This window comes from Mastacembelus armatus, chromosome 5 (assembly GCF_900324485.2).
Source record: "Mastacembelus armatus chromosome 5, fMasArm1.2, whole genome shotgun sequence".
NCBI classification, from domain to species: domain Eukaryota; kingdom Metazoa; phylum Chordata; class Actinopteri; order Synbranchiformes; family Mastacembelidae; genus Mastacembelus; species Mastacembelus armatus.
Window position 1 is genome coordinate 18,782,458 of NC_046637.1, and position 19,556 is coordinate 18,802,013.

The 19,556-nt window shown below is 38.7% G+C and overlaps 1 protein-coding gene across 1 annotated transcript; it reads left to right on the plus strand.

Moving 5' to 3' along the window:
- The first annotated feature begins 1,184 nt into the window (after positions 1-1,184).
- On the plus strand, positions 1,185-13,090 carry txnrd3 (thioredoxin reductase 3). Its single transcript, XM_026306686.2, has 16 exons — positions 1,185-1,546; positions 2,262-2,322; positions 3,905-4,014; positions 4,982-5,089; positions 5,280-5,352; positions 5,454-5,573; positions 5,696-5,838; positions 6,598-6,713; positions 7,205-7,430; positions 7,729-7,821; positions 8,095-8,171; positions 9,066-9,222; positions 9,378-9,482; positions 10,095-10,190; positions 10,298-10,432; positions 11,864-13,090. Exons 1-16 carry the CDS (start codon positions 1,430-1,432, stop codon positions 11,924-11,926), a joined length of 1,800 nt encoding a protein of 599 aa, XP_026162471.1. The 5' UTR covers positions 1,185-1,429; the 3' UTR covers positions 11,927-13,090.
- The last annotated feature ends 6,466 nt before the right edge of the window (positions 13,091-19,556 follow it).

Below are 19,556 nucleotides of genomic sequence, written 5' to 3' on the forward strand. Positions count from 1 at the left end.
CCTGGACACGTTAGAAATACAGGATTGTTCTAGGCTTTGTACGTTATGGCTTCTCAACTCTTGTCGGCCTATTGTAAATGTCGTATAATTCAAAGTTGCACAACAGTTTCTGCAGGATTTCTTCACTCTGAAACTGATACCGCAATGCATCAGGCTGTTGGTGAGCTGAGCTGTCCTTTTTGCTGTGTTGGCCAGTGTTCCCAGTCTGAGCCTGATACAAAAACATTTACACACGCTGGACACGAGTCCAATGAAATATGCTGTCAAATCGAATTATGGCAAGTGGAGCAGTTTTTCATGTTAGAGACCATTATCATTATTTTTACTATTATTATTATTGGTAGTAGTTGTTGTTGTAGTAGTAGTAGTAGTAGTAGTAGTAGTAGTGTTTTTTAATTGATCCTGCGAATCCCTCTAACTGAAAGCCTACTCCTGTTGGAATGCCCTTTGCTCAAAGTCAGATTGAAAATATCACGTCGCAATTCACTTTAGATGCATTAGCTGCGATCTGTGCCCTCTGGTAACAGTTTTTCAAGATCACATGAGTCCCATAGTGTGTTGTCTTTGTCAGCAAACTAGGTTTGCGTGTACAGGTAATAAAATACCGTAATGATAATGAGACATACTTTATAGACATAGACTCGGGAGAAAAGCGTAACACGTAGGAAGCAGCTAACAGCTGTGTAGAAGCACACAGTGCACCTGTAAGCCTACTTGTCATGCACTATTTTTTACCGCAGATGGCGCCAAATAACCGACTAGTTGCTCACTGACCATCCGTCAGACTAGTACAATATGCAAATATTTTTATGCTGCCACATCATTTATCTACTTTATGTTCTGATACTATTAATGTACTAAACTTGAGTACAAACATGCTATTCTGTGCTTCACTTCTTTCCTACTTTACGATTAGTGTGTACCTTATTTCGGTCATCGTCGCCTAAATAGCATAAGTTTTTTTTTAAGTAAACAAACATTTAACAAACACTTTGGTTTAAACACAACGAGACAACGTGGGGAATCGATTTGCGCTTATTATGGCATATAAAAAGACAACCCTGTGACGTATTTGTGGGTTGGTACGTTTTGTAGCCTGACACTGTCAGTGTGGGCGGAGTCCTTCCACTTGACAATGATTATCAACGCGATAAGCGGCGAGTTCGGTGATTATGATCGAGTGCACCCAAAGTAGCAAGGCAAGAAATGGTAAAGACGTTTGGCGCGGTTGGTAGACTAGCTGCTGACAGCAGAGGAGGCTAGCCGGGTTTTGTTTTCCAGTGGCTTCACTTGGGGGAAAGACCAGGAGCTGAAGAAACATTTTGGCGTGTAGCTAAAAAAAGAGTGACTTTATTTGTGTTTTTCTTCAGTCTCTAGTTAGCCGTCTGTTGAAGCTTGCCTTGCGCAGGCAGACGGAAATACCTTGAAAATGCCTCCCGTTGAAAATGACACTGGCAAGAACGAGCTAAAATCTCGCATACAGCAGCTCATTGACTCCAACCAAGTGATGGTCTTCAGCAAAAGCTATTGTCCGTACTGTGTAAAGGTAAGGTCTTTGTTGAAGAAGGCAGTCTGGCTTCACGCTACGCCAGTCGGAAACTTCTATCTTCTTCTGCGAAGTACACGGGCTCGGTCTAATTGCTGGCTCGTCTTTGCTGCATAAATGAAACTCCGGCTTGAATGGCTGTTCATTATAAAGTCGATTTGTGACTTTATTGTCGACAAATACTATAAAACAATTACCGTCAATTCGTTTGACGACTGGTCAACATCTAATTTACCGAGTGAACAGTCTGGTTAGTCGTTTATCTGAGTGTAGTCGGACTTCTTAGAGTAGTTATATAATTTATAGTTAATAGCTGACTAACTCCTAATTAGCCTTAGTCAGACTTCGGGTGTTATCTCGGTGTCAATTCGGCCACATCGTGTTCAGGAATCAGCACTTGATCCCTTTTAAAATCCTCACTTTTAGCTACGATTTGGTTCTTGTAGCTAAATTCCATTGTCCGCCAAAATAAATGAGGCGTAGTGGGTGTTAGCTAACTTATTACTTATTTTAATATTGTATTTTTGTATTGAAAAATTCGTGTTTGATGATTAATATGAAATTAAAATTGTGAAGTCCTTCATTTTTGTGTGAGTAAGTTGAAGCAATTTTAAGAGTTTTACAGATATAAATTAGATAAGGCTCATTTTTGTTGATCTTCAGTTGGAGAGAGCACGGCACATGATTGAGGAAAATGTGTGTGTGTGTTTTTCAGGTGAAAGACCTGTTCAAAGAGCTGAAAGTCGAGTGTAATGTGGTGGAGCTGGACCTCCTAGGTAAGATGGAGAAGTTTTTTTTTTTTTTTTTGTTTTCCTTTCAGATTGCAGCAGAAGCAAAATGTTGAATGTCATGTTGTAATAAGTTACTGGCAATTACTGTAACCTGCACTAGTTAACGCTTGCTAAAGCCCTTATCTTACCGTAAATGCATCATAGTGTGTTATAAACCAATAAATGCTAGGCAACATTAAAACATTTCACTAATAATTTGGGGAGGTTTGCCAACAAAAGCAAACATCAGCCTTCTACAAATGTGATTGCCCTTGACTTGAACAAATAAAGTTGTGACAGTTGTGGTAAATTAGTAAAAATTTAGTCATAATGGAAAAGCAGTTGCCAAAAAGTCAGTCAGAAATATGTTTACCTCTCTCTGAGTGCATGTTAATAATTTAAAGAGCTTCACCTCTGTTATGTGTTTAGTAAATTTAACATTAGACGTAATGTATATTAATGAGCATTTGTTGTGCATGTTGAATATTTCCTGTGTACCCTTTTCTGCTTTGCGGTTCCCTACCATTTGCTACTATTTTCTAAACATTTGCTACAAATATAACAAATGTATTTTAAAGACCTGTTAATGCTTAAGTTAATTTAGAGTCTTCTGCCAATGTGTTTGACATGTGCTCTGTGATATGGCAGTAGTAATGTGGATATATCCCAGACTGTGCTGCTCCTCTGCAGCAGCACAAAACATGCTGAGTCACTCACTGGAGATATCTTGGTCTGCTGCCATAGTGAACTCCAACCTCTCTGCTTTGCATTGCCAAGATGACATCTGCCACACTCTCAGCTGTTGTGTTGTAGGTTGTATGTGCAGATATTGATGATTGATCATTCAGGAATGGACACACCTAATAATGAATGAGAACAGGGTTGATAAGAACAAAAGTTGAGGATTAAGTTAATTGGTATGTAGCACTGTAGCTGCCAGGTTTAGCTAGATTGACAGTACTTGTGTGAAATAATGTGTGTGGCAAAGTTTACCCCAAAGAGGAAATTTGACAGTGTTTAACATTAAAGCTGAAGTTCCCAACAGTCAAACGTCATTTTCATACTGGATTCCCTCGCACAACTGGTGGACAGCTGCAGAACTGACATTACAGTCCAGCTTTTACAACAGATGGTAGTCTAGATTATACCAGTGCTGGGCTACATTAAAATCAACAGGATTCCTGAAGCAAAGATCTGATTTGCAGTTAAACTTATGCATTTGTGGATATATTAAACTGCAGATAACAATGGCAACAGTGCTGTTTGTGTTATTAATAAACAGTGACTGGTGAAAGTGGGTTATTCTGAATACATCCAGATTTTAAAAAGGTTGCCTATTTGAGCACAGCCTCTGTTATTTTTTTTATTGAAGAAGAGATTCAGATGTTTGCTAATACAGATAATGAACCTAGTAAATCAAAATTTCATATCATTGCATATTTTCTTAACATGTATGCATATATTGGTGTATTGTCAATTACTCAGTAATAATTAAAAGCATTGTCATATCACCATATTAAAAGCAGTTATATTGATGGAACAATTCGCATTACACAACCCTGTTAACTCTATTAACTCCTCTACCCAGATGATGGACCCAACTACCAGGAGATGCTCCTTGAGATGACCGGTCAGAAAACTGTTCCTAATGTCTTCATCAACAAGACACACGTTGGTGGCTGTGACAAAACAATGCAGGTAAGGAACAGATGTCTGTCTATTTGACTGCCTACTTATTTGGTGCTTGTAGTGTTGTGCATCACTGGAAATGTGGCATATCTTCTACATACATATTACATCATTGCTATAAAATCTATCTAGTCACATGGCTTGTTCAGATGGGTACAAATAAGCCTGTTCATTCAAAATTTGAAGCTCAAGTCAGTGTTCTGCAATAAAATGATGTGCACAGTATGTTTTTCCCTTTAAGCCATAGAATATAGTAATATTCAGTGTATTGCACTGGATCATATGAGCTGATAATAAAACAGAAGTGTAGATGTTGTGATGAACCTTAATTTTAGCATTGATCTGACAGCAGCTTGTGTAAGTATTGTTTACTGCTCTGTATCAATTATGCTTTTGGTGCATGGAGTAATTGGTTTATAACTCAAGTGCAGTCATTGATTCAATTAGTGATGTGTGCCTAATTGAAATGAAGTCAAAACATCACCACATAAGGTTTTTGAGGACAGCAAACATGTATTCTCAGTGGGATTGCATCTAATGATTGTTTTAGGGATTATTTTTACAGTGAAATAGGTTTATGTAACTACAAAACTGATTTGAAACTGCCATCTGAGGCAATGTCTACTATTGATTGTTTTGTCAGGTCAACACAGTTGTGCTTAAACTGAAACTGTTAATTTGTGTTTCAAATTAAAATTCATAATGGTGGCAAAAGACTTAATTTTTGCTGTGTGCAGTCCAAAACCCAAAGAACCTTAATTTACTATCACATAAGTCTAAAACAAAGATGGAAAACATTTGTGTGAGATGGTGGAACAATGAATGGATTGGCATCAACATAACCATACTTGTACTGGGGTATCTGAAATCATTAACCACTGTTAAGAGAAAGCTGCATCAGAGTTTTGTTATAGTATTTCTAAATGGATCGTGAATATTATCGCCACATGACCGGCATTGTTTGTGATTGAGTCAGGCCCATAAAGATGGTAGCCTGCAGCAGCTACTGAATGGAGAGAATGAAGCTTATGACTACGACCTGATTGTCATCGGAGGTGGATCTGGTGGCCTGGCCTGCTCAAAGGTGACAAGATTAGCTGGATTTTATGCAGCATTGGCTGTTGTAACTTCATTGTAATGGCTCTTGGTACATTGTGCAGTTGTTGCAACAGTTGTTTTAGCCATGATCTAATTGCGCATGTATAGTGTAGAAAGCTATTGGTAAATTACAATGGTATGTAATGTTGCAGTAACATTGACTCTGTCGACAACAGGAGGCAGCTACATTGGGGAAGAAGGTCATGGTACTGGACTATGTTGTGCCCACACCAAAAGGAACCACCTGGGGTAAGATACTTCCACTTCACAAACTTAATTAGATATATATATATGTGATGTAAATTGACCATTTCCATGTGTGGGTAATGTGCTCTGGCTGTGATGATCAGGTCTTGGTGGAACTTGTGTGAACGTGGGTTGCATTCCCAAGAAGCTCATGCACCAGACAGCCATGCTGAGTACAGCCATGCAGGATGCACGCAAGTTCGGCTGGGAGTTTGACGAGACAGGTGAGGGCTCAGAGCAACAACCCAGAGTCACATTACAGCTTGCAGCGGTAAATCATAAGCAAACCTTTTCAGTAGTCACTTGTTGTCATTCCATTGATGGGTGTCTTTCTTATTATCCTCAGTAAAACACAACTGGGAAACAATGAAGACTGCGGTGAACAACTACATTGGCTCATTGAATTGGGGCTACAGGGTGGCACTGAGAGACAAGGATGTCAACTATGTCAATGCCTATGCAGAGTTCATTGAACCGCACAAGATCAAGGTAAATGGTTACTAGTGATATAAAGAAACCTTCAGTGTGTTCATACAGGTGAACGTAAGACTGCAGTTTAGTTGAGATTAGATTAGCTAACACATTGGTGGTATTGAGCATAGCTTTATTACTACCTCCTCATAAAATGCTCTCATTGCAGGCATTACAGCTGTCTAGTGGACAGGTTTTGTACTCGAATTTAAAATATGTTCACACTGCAGGCATTTTACAGTACTTGTACTGTAAATTGTACTCTCCGTTAACGGCACTTGCATGACAGCTGACATATAACCACATTGGGCTTAGGTTTTAGGTTTGTGCTCAATGAAGGTGTGATACTAGTCAGTAAAAAAAAATATGGGATGATTGTCAGTGTCTTGTTGTGACTCACAGACCGCTTCCCAGTCTATTGTCTTAAAACAGCAAGAGGTGTACTAAATTATATTAAGATTGAAGAGGAGAGAGTGGTGAGGAGCTGTATGCATTATTCACATTTGCTTAAGAGGTTTGAGATTGTATTGTCTCTGGTGTTGCATTTGACAGACTGATTGAAGGTTGGCAGGGTGGAATTCATGGATATATGGTTGACCTTTCCAGAGATTAGGGTAAAGGCCTTCAGGTACAATGTTTGCAACTTAGCTGTGACAGTTTGGATGGTGATGCAAACAGTGTGTATTAGCAGTGTTAAGCATACGCTGTTATTACAATAACAGCTTTGTACTATTTGCTTCAATAATATATCAGAGTTCCTGCTTTGTTTTCTGACAGGCAACAAACAAACGAGGGAAGGAGACATTTTACACAGCAGCTAAATTTGTCTTAGCTACAGGTGAGAGACCACGCTACTTGGGCATCCCTGGAGACAAGGAGTACTGCATCACGAGGTCAGTGCATAGTGCCAAGTACATGATGAATATAACACCGTGAGTGCTATCTAATAACATGCTGTTAATGGAAGCCCCATTTAGAGCTATAGTTTAGCCAGAAAAATGAGAAGGTGGGTTTTGTGTGTGTGTGTGTGTGTGTGTGTGTGCGTGTGTGTGTGTGTGTGTGTGTGTGTGTCCGTCCTGTGAATACACAAAAACACTCTTTAATGATCAAGACACTTAAATCCTCTGCAGGAGGCTGTGATGTAAGATGTGTGTTCTGTTTCTTTGGTGATTATGCTGCTGTTTTGGAAACCTTCAAAAGGTTACATGCTGCGCAGTACACCCACAAAGCCTCAATCCAAATGTAGTTGTGTAGACACAACAGACAAACAACAAAGAAGCAAATGGACAGTTAAGTTAGAGTTGCAAGCTAAATATTCCTAAAGCTTCATGTTGTACTCTGTTTACACTGTTTGACCTCTTCTGTGTATGTGTTTGTCCAATAGTGATGACCTTTTCTCGTTGTCCTACTGCCCGGGAAAGACCTTGGTGGTGGGGGCATCATACGTGGCCCTGGAGTGTGGAGGTTTTCTGGCTGGCCTGGGTCTTGATGTCACTGTCATGGTCCGGTCCATCCTGCTGAGGGGCTTCGATCAAGACATGGCCAACCGTGCTGGAGCACACATGGAGGAGCATGGTGTTAAGTTCCTCCGCCAATATGTCCCTATCAAGGTGTGTGTGCGTACTGAACTAACATACTATCTGGCAAAGTGAACTTGTTTGTTTTGATTAGCTGCAGTGGAAACGTGAGCATTCTGAATGTGTTTTTTAACTATTTTAAGAGAGATTTTGATTTAAACATTTTGTCGTACTTAAAGAAGCCTGTGTTTCTAGCAACAGGTAGTGAACAGAATGATCAGCATGTGACCAGTTTTATCTTCTTACTGTTTTGCATCCCAAGTTCTGTCAGCTCACAGATTTTTTTTTTTTTTTTTTCTCTCTCTCCTCCTCTTTGACTCTCCTGTGTTAGATAGAGGAGCTGGAGGCAGGCACTCCTGGCAAGCTGAAAGTGACAGCGAAGTCCACAGAAACCGACGAGATCATCGAGGGAGAGTACAACACTGTATGTGATTATTTCGTAATTCTCTTAACTCGTTTTACATTGTAGGATACTATGCTTTGTCTGGGGCCATTTGGCCTGGAAACCCAGAGGCTTAATACTATTGTAAAAGGAGCTAAGAGTGGAAATCATCAGTTTCAAACAACTAGGCCCTTTATAATGCAATGCCACTTTCCTTTTCTTTGTTTTTTAGATTTAGCCAGTACTGTTCAAATACAGCACATCAAACTCCCACTGGTTGAGGACTTTGTTTAAACTGAACACTCTGTTCCTCAGGTGTTGGTAGCAGTGGGCCGAGATGCATGTACAGAGAAAATTGGCCTGGACAAGGCAGGGGTCAAAGTCAACCCCAAGTAAGTTTATTATCTCACTATATGTCCTTTTTTCCATTTAATACATATGCTCATTTCTTTACATGTGGCACCCTGTTCCTTTAAAACTCATGGTACAATCATGGTCATGGTGATTCAGCATTTATCATGGTGATTCAGCATTTACTACTGGCTCATGGCTTACTTAAGGGGTGGTGTGTAAATGCAGAATTCAGTAGGGAGAAAGGAGGGGTGTCTTGTTAGTAAACTGGGAAAGCTCTTACACAGTGTGTCAGCACATATTAATGGTGGAAAATAAAAGAATCTATCAGGTTTTTCATCCTGATGTCATTATGTTGCATTGTCTGCTTTATTTATTCTTTACTTTGACATTTTTTTCCAGTGTTAATTTAGCATTTCCTTTGTGGTTGAGGTTGTTTTGTGAATGATTGGTTTGTCCTATGAGGCCAGCAGGGATTAAGACAACATGAGGCCAGCTTAAAAGAGTGCTCTGAGTCATATGCCCCAGTCTTATGACTATAGTATTCTAAGACACACAGTCTTAGGGCCAATGGGTTCAGTAGGTTTGCTCATTCTGTTGCTGTATAGTTTGTAATATGCTCATCCACATCCATCCATCCAGCTATTATCTACTGCTTGTCCTTCAGGGTTGCACTAGTGCTGTAGCTAGTCCCAGATAAAACTGGGCAAGAGGCAGGGTACACCCTGGACAGAGGAATATAAACATGAATACTGCTCCTCTCTCCATTCTGTCAACCATAGAGTTGGTTAATTTGAGTTCCAAATTTCCAGTGATGGATAGGCCGCTGCTGCTGTTTCTTAGGCTAAATATGTAGTGTACTGATAATCTTTTTCTTTCTGTGATTTTTAATAGTCAGAATGATATGACTATGCTCACTGACCTCTCTGGAACAGGAATGGAAAAATTCCAGTAAATGATGAAGAGCAGACCAGTGTTCCTCACATCTATGCCATTGGAGACATTTTAGAAGGCAAGTGGGAGCTGACACCTGTAGCCATCCAGGCTGGCAAGCTGCTGGCACGGCGCCTGTATGGGGGATCAACAGTCAAGGTATATTAGTATTAATAGGCACTTATTCTGTAGACCTGCAGAAACATCATGAATTTATGTCAAATGTTCCACTCTCCTTTTTTCACTTGACTATGATGTGACGTAGGAGGCTATCTTTACCTTAACAACATTAGTTATTTATCTGTGTTTTACAGTGTGACTACATCAATGTTCCCACAACAGTCTTTACCCCACTGGAGTATGGCTCCTGTGGTCTGTCAGAGGAGAGAGCCATTGAGATCTACGGGCAGGACGTTGAGGTAATGCATACAGTCATCTGAATAATGTATGAGCTCTCATTCACCTGATTGTGAACCCTGTGACTGGCTCAAATAAAATGTCTATCTAAGAAAATGAATAGAGACACATAATCAGATAAAGGCAACTAAAAACATGTATGTATATATTGATGACTCTCAGGTTAACCACATCCGCATAATTTGAATTGACTAATTGATAATTCATACACATGGATTAGTTTAGTCTGCAGTAGCATGATGTGGGGAATAATAAATAAACAGGAAATACTATGATGTTAATCAGGTACCTGCCTGCAGCCTGAATTAATGCTATGTGTTGGCTCCTACTTGTTTGTACATGCAGGTTGGCAGTGTCTGAAAATATATGCTTTACAGTTGGCTCCTTAGTACACTGACATTGACTGCAGATTTATTGGAGCAACATATTTTTACTTTCTATCTATTAACATTTAGAAGAAGTTGCAGACATGGTTGATTTATTTAATGTATTATTCATTATATTATTTTAAAATCTGGCTGAGACTGAACTGATGGTATTCATTGCTTTAAAAATGGAGCTGATTGCTGTTTACACTACCTGGGACCATCATTGTTTCTGGTCTGTATGTTCAGGTGTACCACAGTTTGTTCTGGCCTTTGGAGTTCACTGTGCCTGGCAGGGATAACAACAAATGCTACGCAAAGATCATCTGCAATAAACTGGACAATGTAAGATTATTAAAATTTGTAAGACTAGTAACGAACAGCTTGAGCTCCTTGTTGTGTCACAGGATTGATGTTTATGTCGTTGTTGTCGTTATGCTGTCACACTGTAGGATCGAGTCATTGGGTTCCACTACCTGGGGCCAAATGCAGGAGAGGTGACTCAGGGCTTTGGTGCAGCAATGAAATGTGGAGTTACAAAGGAGCAGCTGGATTCCACCATTGGCATCCACCCAACCTGTGCTGAGGTAAGAAGACAGCTCTGTCTTTATTTGCTGGAAGCTGTGTTTATTTTACCTTTCATGCTTTTGTGGTGTGCAGTCAAGCTCGCAGGGAATGGTTTCATACACAAAAGAACAGACTTTGACTCTTAGTTTAGACTAATAATCAGATTTCCAATATGCATCTAAATTTGTGTGCTGCACAAAATTGTTTAGGTCTTGACTATATTAAAACTACACTATGTGACTGTAATAATATGGAGAGGCTTCTGTAACACAGACTCACTGAAAAGCTTGGCAGCTCTGCACAGATATTCCCTCCTAAAGTTTTTGATTGATCTTCGTCCATCTAACTAGTCAGAAGGCCAAAGTCAGGGGTGGAGGGGCTCTGCCAATTCAGTGCATTCCTGCTCTCGTACTCCACTCAGAGAGTCTTCAAGCTAATATTAGCTCACTATGGATGGATCACATTAGTGCAAGCTTCTTTTTTTTTTTTTTGCAGTCCTTGTATATTGCAGCTTTAATTAAGACAAATTTGTCAGAAATTAGAGGTAAATGCTTTAGATCCAAAAATATGATCAAGCAGTCACGTCAAACCACTAAGGCTCTTTAATGCTTCAAAAATGGAAAAATGTCCAGTGTTGCAATAATAGTTTACTGGGACAGTAATAATATAAAAACCCTTAGTAGTATTTTTTTTTTTTTTTTGTGCCATACACAGTATACTTCTTAGTCTGAGAGTAGCTGGCAAACTTGTTACATTTAAAACTCATTCATCTGTATTTGTCAAACTTGTTTAACATGCATCAGACAAATGTTAGAACAAAACAAAAGATACTGTACGGTAGTGTACAATGTCTTTGTGGAACCAGGTGTGGTATTGTTCCAGGTCAGAGTATATAACAAAATATTAATGGAAGCAATATATTGTGTAATGAAGTGGCTAACATGCTGTATATTTTTAGATGTCCTATCAGTCCACTGTGTGATTTTTAACTATAGTATAGCTGTGAAACAAAAGCTCTCCAATGCTCACTGATTTGCTTTGCCAATTTCATGAATCCCAGTATCCTGCTGAGTTATTTCCTGCTCTGTACTGTACTGATTTGATCAGGCTACAAACAGCCAATGCCTGGAAGTGTTCATTTGTGATCAGTATGTTGCAGCTGTTAAGCTGAATTTATATTTACTGTGTTTCCGACTGCATGCTGTGCGTTAATTGGCTTAGTTAATTCTATTACCTTAAGATCTCTACACTACTCACTCATTATGTTAATGTATGATGCTAATTGCAGCACATTACATTTTTCAAGTGCCTCTTCTTTGATTTACATTACTTTTTAAATTTTGCTTCATGTCTTCTTCTGAAACTAAATAAATTCTGTATGACTGTTAAGGTCTTTTTAAGTAGACATTGCACAGCTGCACTGCCTGACTTGTGATACGCTTATCTTTTAGGTCTTTACCACTTTGGACGTGACCAAGAGCTCCGGCGGCGATATCACCCAGTCCGGCTGCTGAGGCTAAACCCTGCTTGTTTAGCAGGCTGCTTTCACAATTAGACTCTCCCACTGCTCCACTTCCATCTTAGTTCCCAGTCAACCTTCAAACTCAGCCTCATCTCCAGCAGCTCACTTTGCAGGGCAGTAGTTTCTCAGGACAAACCTAAAACCTTGACTAAGCTCTGAATCTGTGGCGTCATTTAGGCTCGCTGGAAGCTAAGAGGGGAGTGCAGGAGGTCAGAGCTGACGATGTGTGAGTCTCTGGCTGAGATAGTTTGATTATGAGGGCAGCCTGCTGAACAGCGGGGTTACTCTGCTGATATTTCTACTGGGCTCCACCAGTGTGTCTTTCTCAGATGAGCACCAACACACACACTACCACGTTATGTATGTGTGTTTGGGCTGCTTTGTGACGTCCTTGCCCTTAACCCAAAATACTGAGGTGGGCGAGGATCGATGTCCATCTGCAGAAGTGCCTGATGTTGGCCCGAACCCTTCGTCCAACCCCCAACTTCAAGCCCCTATCATTCTCCCCAGTACACAGCTGGTATACAGGCTGAATTTTGTCTTCAGTCAGACAGGTTAAAATTAGCAAACAGCCAGGGTTTGAATAAATGCATGGCTCTGAACTCTGGTCCAGCTTAATCTGGTATGTGTGAGTAAATTAAATGTCATCATGTCTCTTCTGTTGAGACTTCATTCCACACATTCCTCTTACCAGGTGTTTAGGTTATTAAAATATGTACATGTTGCTGTCAATATTTGTCTTTGCTGTGTAGACGCACCAGGAGTATCTGTTTTGAGAACTCCATTTCTCTCTTCCAGTTTTTATCTAAACAAACGTGTGATGCCGAGGGATCAGAGGCCAGCGAATCTGCACTTTTCAAACCTCTGTTGTGCTGCATCACAACACCTACAGATAGAACAGAATTGAAAATACGACCTAACTTGTACTGAATGTTGAAATTTTCATGTTTTTACTCTTAATTTAATGCTCCTTTGTTGCGTCTTGCTGTTTGCCTCTGCATTATATGTATGTAACAGATATATTGTATTTTGTAGAGAACAGTATTCTGACTATTAGTAATGTTGGTCATCTGTATAAATGACTTGTTGGTGTCAAACCACTGTAGATTGCCTCTCCCTCAATACTCAATAAAGGAGAAATTCACTTTAAATCCTGTCACACCTTTCACTTGTAGAGAGCTGTTTTATATCGAGATTGAGTGATGGGTCTGCGTTAGAATAGAAGTCGGCAGTTTCTCAACCTGTTCACTTTGGACGATGTCACTATGGATTACACTTCGCTGAACAAAAACCTACTGAGGTTACTGTTGAAGATCTATTTTTATACAGGAAGGAAGTAATGTGTGACCTGATTTGTAAATGCGTAACTACAGCAGAATGACACCTGTTATTTCTGCCAGTTTTTTTTTTTTTTTTTTTTTTAGATTTACAACAACCTATATATTTTTACCTCATGTGCTCCTTTAACAAATACATATCCAAATATTTTTGAGTGATAGTTTGAATTGCTCTCATAGTGTCTTGGCTGTCACTGGTAAAAAGGGACAGGTTGTGTTGGATATCTGAGTTTTTAATATCTAGATTTACAGGTTTTCGTGACTAGTGACTAGTCTCTCATTTTTGCTACGTACAGCCTACCATGAAGTATGCTGTAACATGCCAACCTTGTGTTTTGAAAAAAAAAAAGTGTTGTAAAACATGAACTGTGTAACTGGAAAGAATGGTGCAATGATTTTGCAATGCGTCGGTTGATTATTTTGTATTATTTTACAACTTATGTGGAAATATCACATTGAACACTTTGGGGCTTGATAGTCCTCACAGGCTAATTGCTGCAGCACATTTTAAACAACACAGAGATGAGAGAGGGAACATTTGAATGACGATCATACACAGGTACAGTGGATCAAAATCATGCCAGTAGAGTGGGCAGCCTGTTTGCATCATCTACATTAGAGAGCAGTGGAGAAATAATAGCATCATTTTCTCTGTGTCTGTGTTTGTGTGGGACTATTCAGCCTGCAGAAGTGGTGCTTTTGATCAGTAGCGCCTGGACTGGTGTGAAGCCTTTGTTGGGTTCACTGGCTCACATCTCAAAACGCTGTCACCTGCACAGGCTGCCATGACAACTTGGGCTTTGATGAGTTTTATTTTTTATTGGGGACAATTTATCAGTGACATGTGTTAATTGATTCCCTGGTATTTGTTATTCTCAGGGTTTCAGGCTAAAATGTACCTGAGCTCCTGTTGCTTGTGTAATGTTTGGCCAAATCACTTCATGTACCATTTGTGTAACATTCTTCTACATCCAAAGGAATGAGAAAGTGAAGTATTAGACCACCACTGTGCATGCAGATGCCATGTTGGTTGAGTAGAATATGCTTTGAGAATTATTTTCTCTAATTAAAAAGGTAAACTACTGCTAAAGCCTTCTTTCACTTAATACAGTGAAATCAACAGGCAGAAAATTGATTCTTTACATGTTAGTGACATAAACACGCGCACTGATTATTGGATTTTGGGATAAAATACACTGTCTTGTTTTATCATTGTTACTTCCATGTTCCCATGTGTGTACTCAACATTAATCAAACACAAGTAAATACACATTTACAAAGGAGCAGCCTCATACAAGTCTGGGGATCAGTGAAAAAGGGACAAATTCATCTTGTTTTCTACAATAATTTTTCTGTCTGTTTTTTTCCATCTTTGTGTAGATATTAGTCTCTGACTTTCTTTGCTCGGCTCATTTTGCGTCCTTGGTCATTTTTTGTTTGCAAAAATGAAATCTTTTTTGCTCAGTCACCCTCCTTTAAGGAAGTGACATAGCTGGTGATAGAACTAGGGTAGGGACAAACCACAGCAGACTTCAGTCTCACTTCTTCCTCTATCTTGTCACTTTGCTTCCCTGTATTATAGCTGATATCATCTGCCTGTAGAGAACTAACACACCTTTATAATTATGTTTTGCAATGAACTTGATATAGGTGTCATTTGACAGAGCAGCCAGTTTCCTTTGATTCCTGCTTTAGATAACACCTTGGTGGGTGAGGTAGTCCCGGATAAAGTATCTAGAAGTTACCAGAAGGAAATTCAAGCCTTTGCTGACAAAACAGAAAAGTCAAATGTCATTCCACGTTTCACTGTGACTTGGTTTCAACATGCTTTTTATCATTACTGGCCTGCTCAAGCCACTGGTGAAACCCATGCTGACATGATCAAATCTCTTTTAGGTTAGCTGTGGACACATTATGACTTGAAAATTTCTTTGTATTGTGCTTGTAGAAAATGATTAATTAACATAAAAGGAAAAAAGGTCCAAGCGAATCTGTGATTTTCACATATAAGTATGATGACGTGCTGTTAAGATGGTTATTGATATTAACTGACTTTATCTGAAACTGACTAATGCATTCAGTGGATGGACTCTATTGACTCACAAGTAGGACACACATAATAAATAATGCCAGACATTATATTTAATATTTTCTGACACATCAATCTCATTTAATACAGAAACTGAGCCTGATCTCCCAGATTACCTAAGAACATACTGAGAGCTTATTACTAGCAAGTATGCTCATTCCTCTTCATAAGAGAAACACTTATTATGTAAATGATCTGATTTGCATAAAGTTTTTTTGTACACGCTGCTGCTGCTGACAGTTGTTAGCCTTTAGATGGCAGTCCACCCTCACAAATGTTTGCACCCTGTTCTGAGCTGAACAGTGTATCTTATTCTGGCCTGTGCATCACCACAGAAAAGTTGGGAACACTTTACACTGAAATGAGTCGGCACTGCAGTGCTTGCATCAAAACGTATTCAATGAGTCAATATTAATTGAAATGAAGTTGAAGTATTCACACATAAACTGTGTCAGGCATTACCTTTTTTATTTTTTACTGTCCAACCTCTTTTGTCACTTGCAACAATAAGCACTGTTGCAGTCCACTACTTGCGTGCATTATGTACCCAGTAAACTAATGTGTGCTGCCTGTTCTTCTGCTGCCTGTGTGACTGTAATGAAAGGTAGCTGAGCCCTGGACGTGTGTCAGATTCACAGAGGGGGAATACGCCTTTGTTCGTTCTGCATTATGTCACTGTTTCTTCACTTCACATACATACCACAAAACAGCTGGACTGAGAAGAAACTGTTCTAGTGTCCTGAAATTCTCAGCGCTAGCCAATATTTGATTTTTAATTTATAACAGAACACTACTGCTTCAGCGAAATAAGTTGTCTAAAGGATTTTGTACCTCCACTGTGTGAAATCTGGAAAATTGTCTCAAGTGTTATCACAGTCCCAGCTGATGCTAAAAACGACAAAACCCTAAAGGATGAATGAATTTATCAGACCTCTGTAGCCTGCACACATCTCATCTGTGCTTGAAGAATGAATGTACAAAAAGAGCAGGATATAGGGAAGGACTGTAACAACAAAAAATTCCGTTACCCCAAAATCATTTGCCCCATTGATCAGCATTATAAAAACTGATCTCCCTAAAATAGTTTATAAAATACCTGTCAACTGCAAACCAGGTTCATTTTTACTCTTTGGTGTTATAGATTGGAACACACTGTTGAGAATCCTTTGTGATGTGGGCCTAATTCACAGAAACAACAGTTATTGAGAAAGTGTCTGCCTGATCAGCTTGTGGACTTGGCTGCATTTCAACTCTCACAAACAATTTGATTTGGTCCTTGTGATGGTAGCTAGTAAGACTGGTATTTTATTCACAGGAACTGTCGAGTACTGGCTTTTGATGAGAAATTAATGGAAAATATACAGTGATGCTGGTTGGACAACAAAGTGGGCCTAACAAGCCAGTTGGCTGGAATTTAGCATGAGCAAATACAATGCAGATGTTAGGTTGGATCTTCCTGCCAAGTATCAGCTCTTTGCTTGGGTGAAGCTTGAATTCAAAAATGTCTTAAAGGTGAACATGGATGCTTGGTCTGATATCTGCCATGACAGCTCAGCCCAGGCAGACACAATGTAGAAATGACCTGGTTTACACCACTGAAGATATACTCTTTTCTTGGGTCAGGGTGGAAAGTTTCAAGGTTCAGTAAATTAGGACTAAAATATGGTCTTGAGTGTCATGAAACACAGCATCTTTATGATGGCATGGCCGTCATTTTAGAAGAATACAGGGCTTCCATAGGAATGCTCACCCAACCTCTGACACATTTAAGTGTATATTAATAACTGCTTGTTTTAATACACCAGGTTAAACACAGAAAAATTCCCTTTTTATATTGTATCTGATTGCAGATTATTATTTGGACTAGAGGTCCGATTCCTTTGACTGAAAGGCAGGATTAAGCTGGAATGTAGGTGATGCCTCAGCTTGCTCAAGGACTCAGTGTGGTAGTAAATTGAACTTTTAGCCATTTAGATCATTCCTTTGAAAAAAAAGGAAACTGACTGACATTTTGAAGTGATGGAGGTTTGCTGGAGCTCATTTTCCTTCTTTACCTTCATTTACCTAAAATGCTGTAAAATGTAATTTTGCAGTTGAAGCCCAACTATGGGCCATTTTTTAAGGGAAAGTTATTGTAATTTCAAAGACCAGATTCAAAGGGACACAATTCTGTGCCAAACCTGCTTTTGTAACTTTTAACCACATATTGCCTCTTCTTCTTCACACCATCTTGCCATCAGGACTGGGGATTTGTCAGTCGCATGGCTTCTAACCCATCTTGTCTGCTCCCGGTGACTGATTGTCTGAGCCGAGGAAGATGGACATGAGGAATGTGAACAAGGTCAGAAGTTAAAATCAGCTCAACAGGAAGTCTTTAGTGTTCTAATTAGCTAACCTGGGTTTTTGTCTACAGATGAATGGAGCTAGGGATTGCTCCCTGGTTCACCATGTCTGGTCATGAAGGTTCAAAAATGGGAGAGGTCATGTCAAATGGCCAATTAAAGTCCAATGCTGAAGGCCATGTTTCACTCATGTGCTCTCTGCTGTGGAGAGTGTGTGGTGCCGCCCTATAAATCCCATTGTAAGATATGATACATGTGTCAAATGCTTTTCTGTATTGTGTGTTAATTTTTTGTGTTAGTTTGTTTGCTATGACTCACACAAGAATTTTCTTTACAATCAGATTTATAACTTTCTTTGTTGGAGGAATCACAAAAAACATCTGTGATGCATATTTATTATATAATAGAAAATGTACCTATAAAGATTTACAAAATAACAATAACCTCTGATTGATTCACTTAACTACTGGGGGATTAATCAGTGAGGAAAATCTTTAGCAGCTTATATAAACTACTTTGTTTCTATTAAATATACACTAAAAATAATCCAAAATTATCTGGTTAACAGTTAACTTTAAATGGCATATTAATTTAAAGCTTTCCCTGCAATGTTTCTGTATTTTTATTGTAGTTTCTTATGTATGTATAATGAATTAAGGGGTCAGCTACATCATTGAATGAATTGAATGAATACATTTATTCATCATTGATTGGAGACACTGATTTTCCAGTGATTAATGGATGTAATGTGGAGATGATGAGATGCAAAATCTACAGCACATGTCTTGACTAAAGACAGATGCATCAGTTTGTCATTTTGGCCTAACACATGAAGGTTTGCAACTTGTCAAGAGAACCAGCTACAAACAAAAAAAAAATAGATACATATTCATTTTGGCTTCAAAATAAAAGCATTAAAGTGCAAAACACTGGGTTTTGGAGCTCTCCTATTTAAATATATATATATATATATATATATATATTTATTTATTTATATATATATATATTTATTTATATATATATATATATATTTTTATATATATATATATATATATTTAAATAGGAGAGCTCCAAAACCCAGTATTTATATTTATATATATATATATATATATATATATATTTATATATAATTTTTGAGATTATTTAACCAACTTAACCATGTATTACACTGTACACACAGTACATACTGTGCCTACATGACCACCCAGTCCCAGTGTGCATAATTCAGGACCTTTTCTTTAATGCAGAAAATAATATCACTATAAAAATACACTTATCCAAATAAAAGTTCTTCATTCAAGCATTTAGCGTAAAGTGTAAATATAACTACCACTAATACGAAGCAGAAAGCGCGCATGCGCAGTTGACACACGCCAAATTAAGACTTGATTTTTAACAAATATTCAGGTCATATATTTCACCCAGCGAAGCAGAGCTTTTCACTTATTTGTAGTACGGCACAGATAAATAAAATACCCAGTTTGGAGACTGGCATATTAACAACGAGTAGAGCCACTTCACTGGTTTAAGTCTTTAGTGTTGAAAATACTGAAAATGTAGAAAGTGACCAGGCTTTAAGCTAAACCAACTGTGATGTGAGCAAAACTGAGTCCTATTTCATCATCTGAGTCGAATTGGCATTAAGGCTATATTTTAACAAAGCAAGGTTAATTAAAGATTTATATATTATATATTATACATATGTATATATTTGTATCAACCCATTTGGATCGACACTATGCAACGTATTTATTTTTCCTGAAGCCCCTGTGGGGAGTTTTATTTTGAAATGTTTAACCGGAAAATGTTGCATTGTTATGCAGCTCGACCACCGCTTGCAGGGCTGGAGCAGAT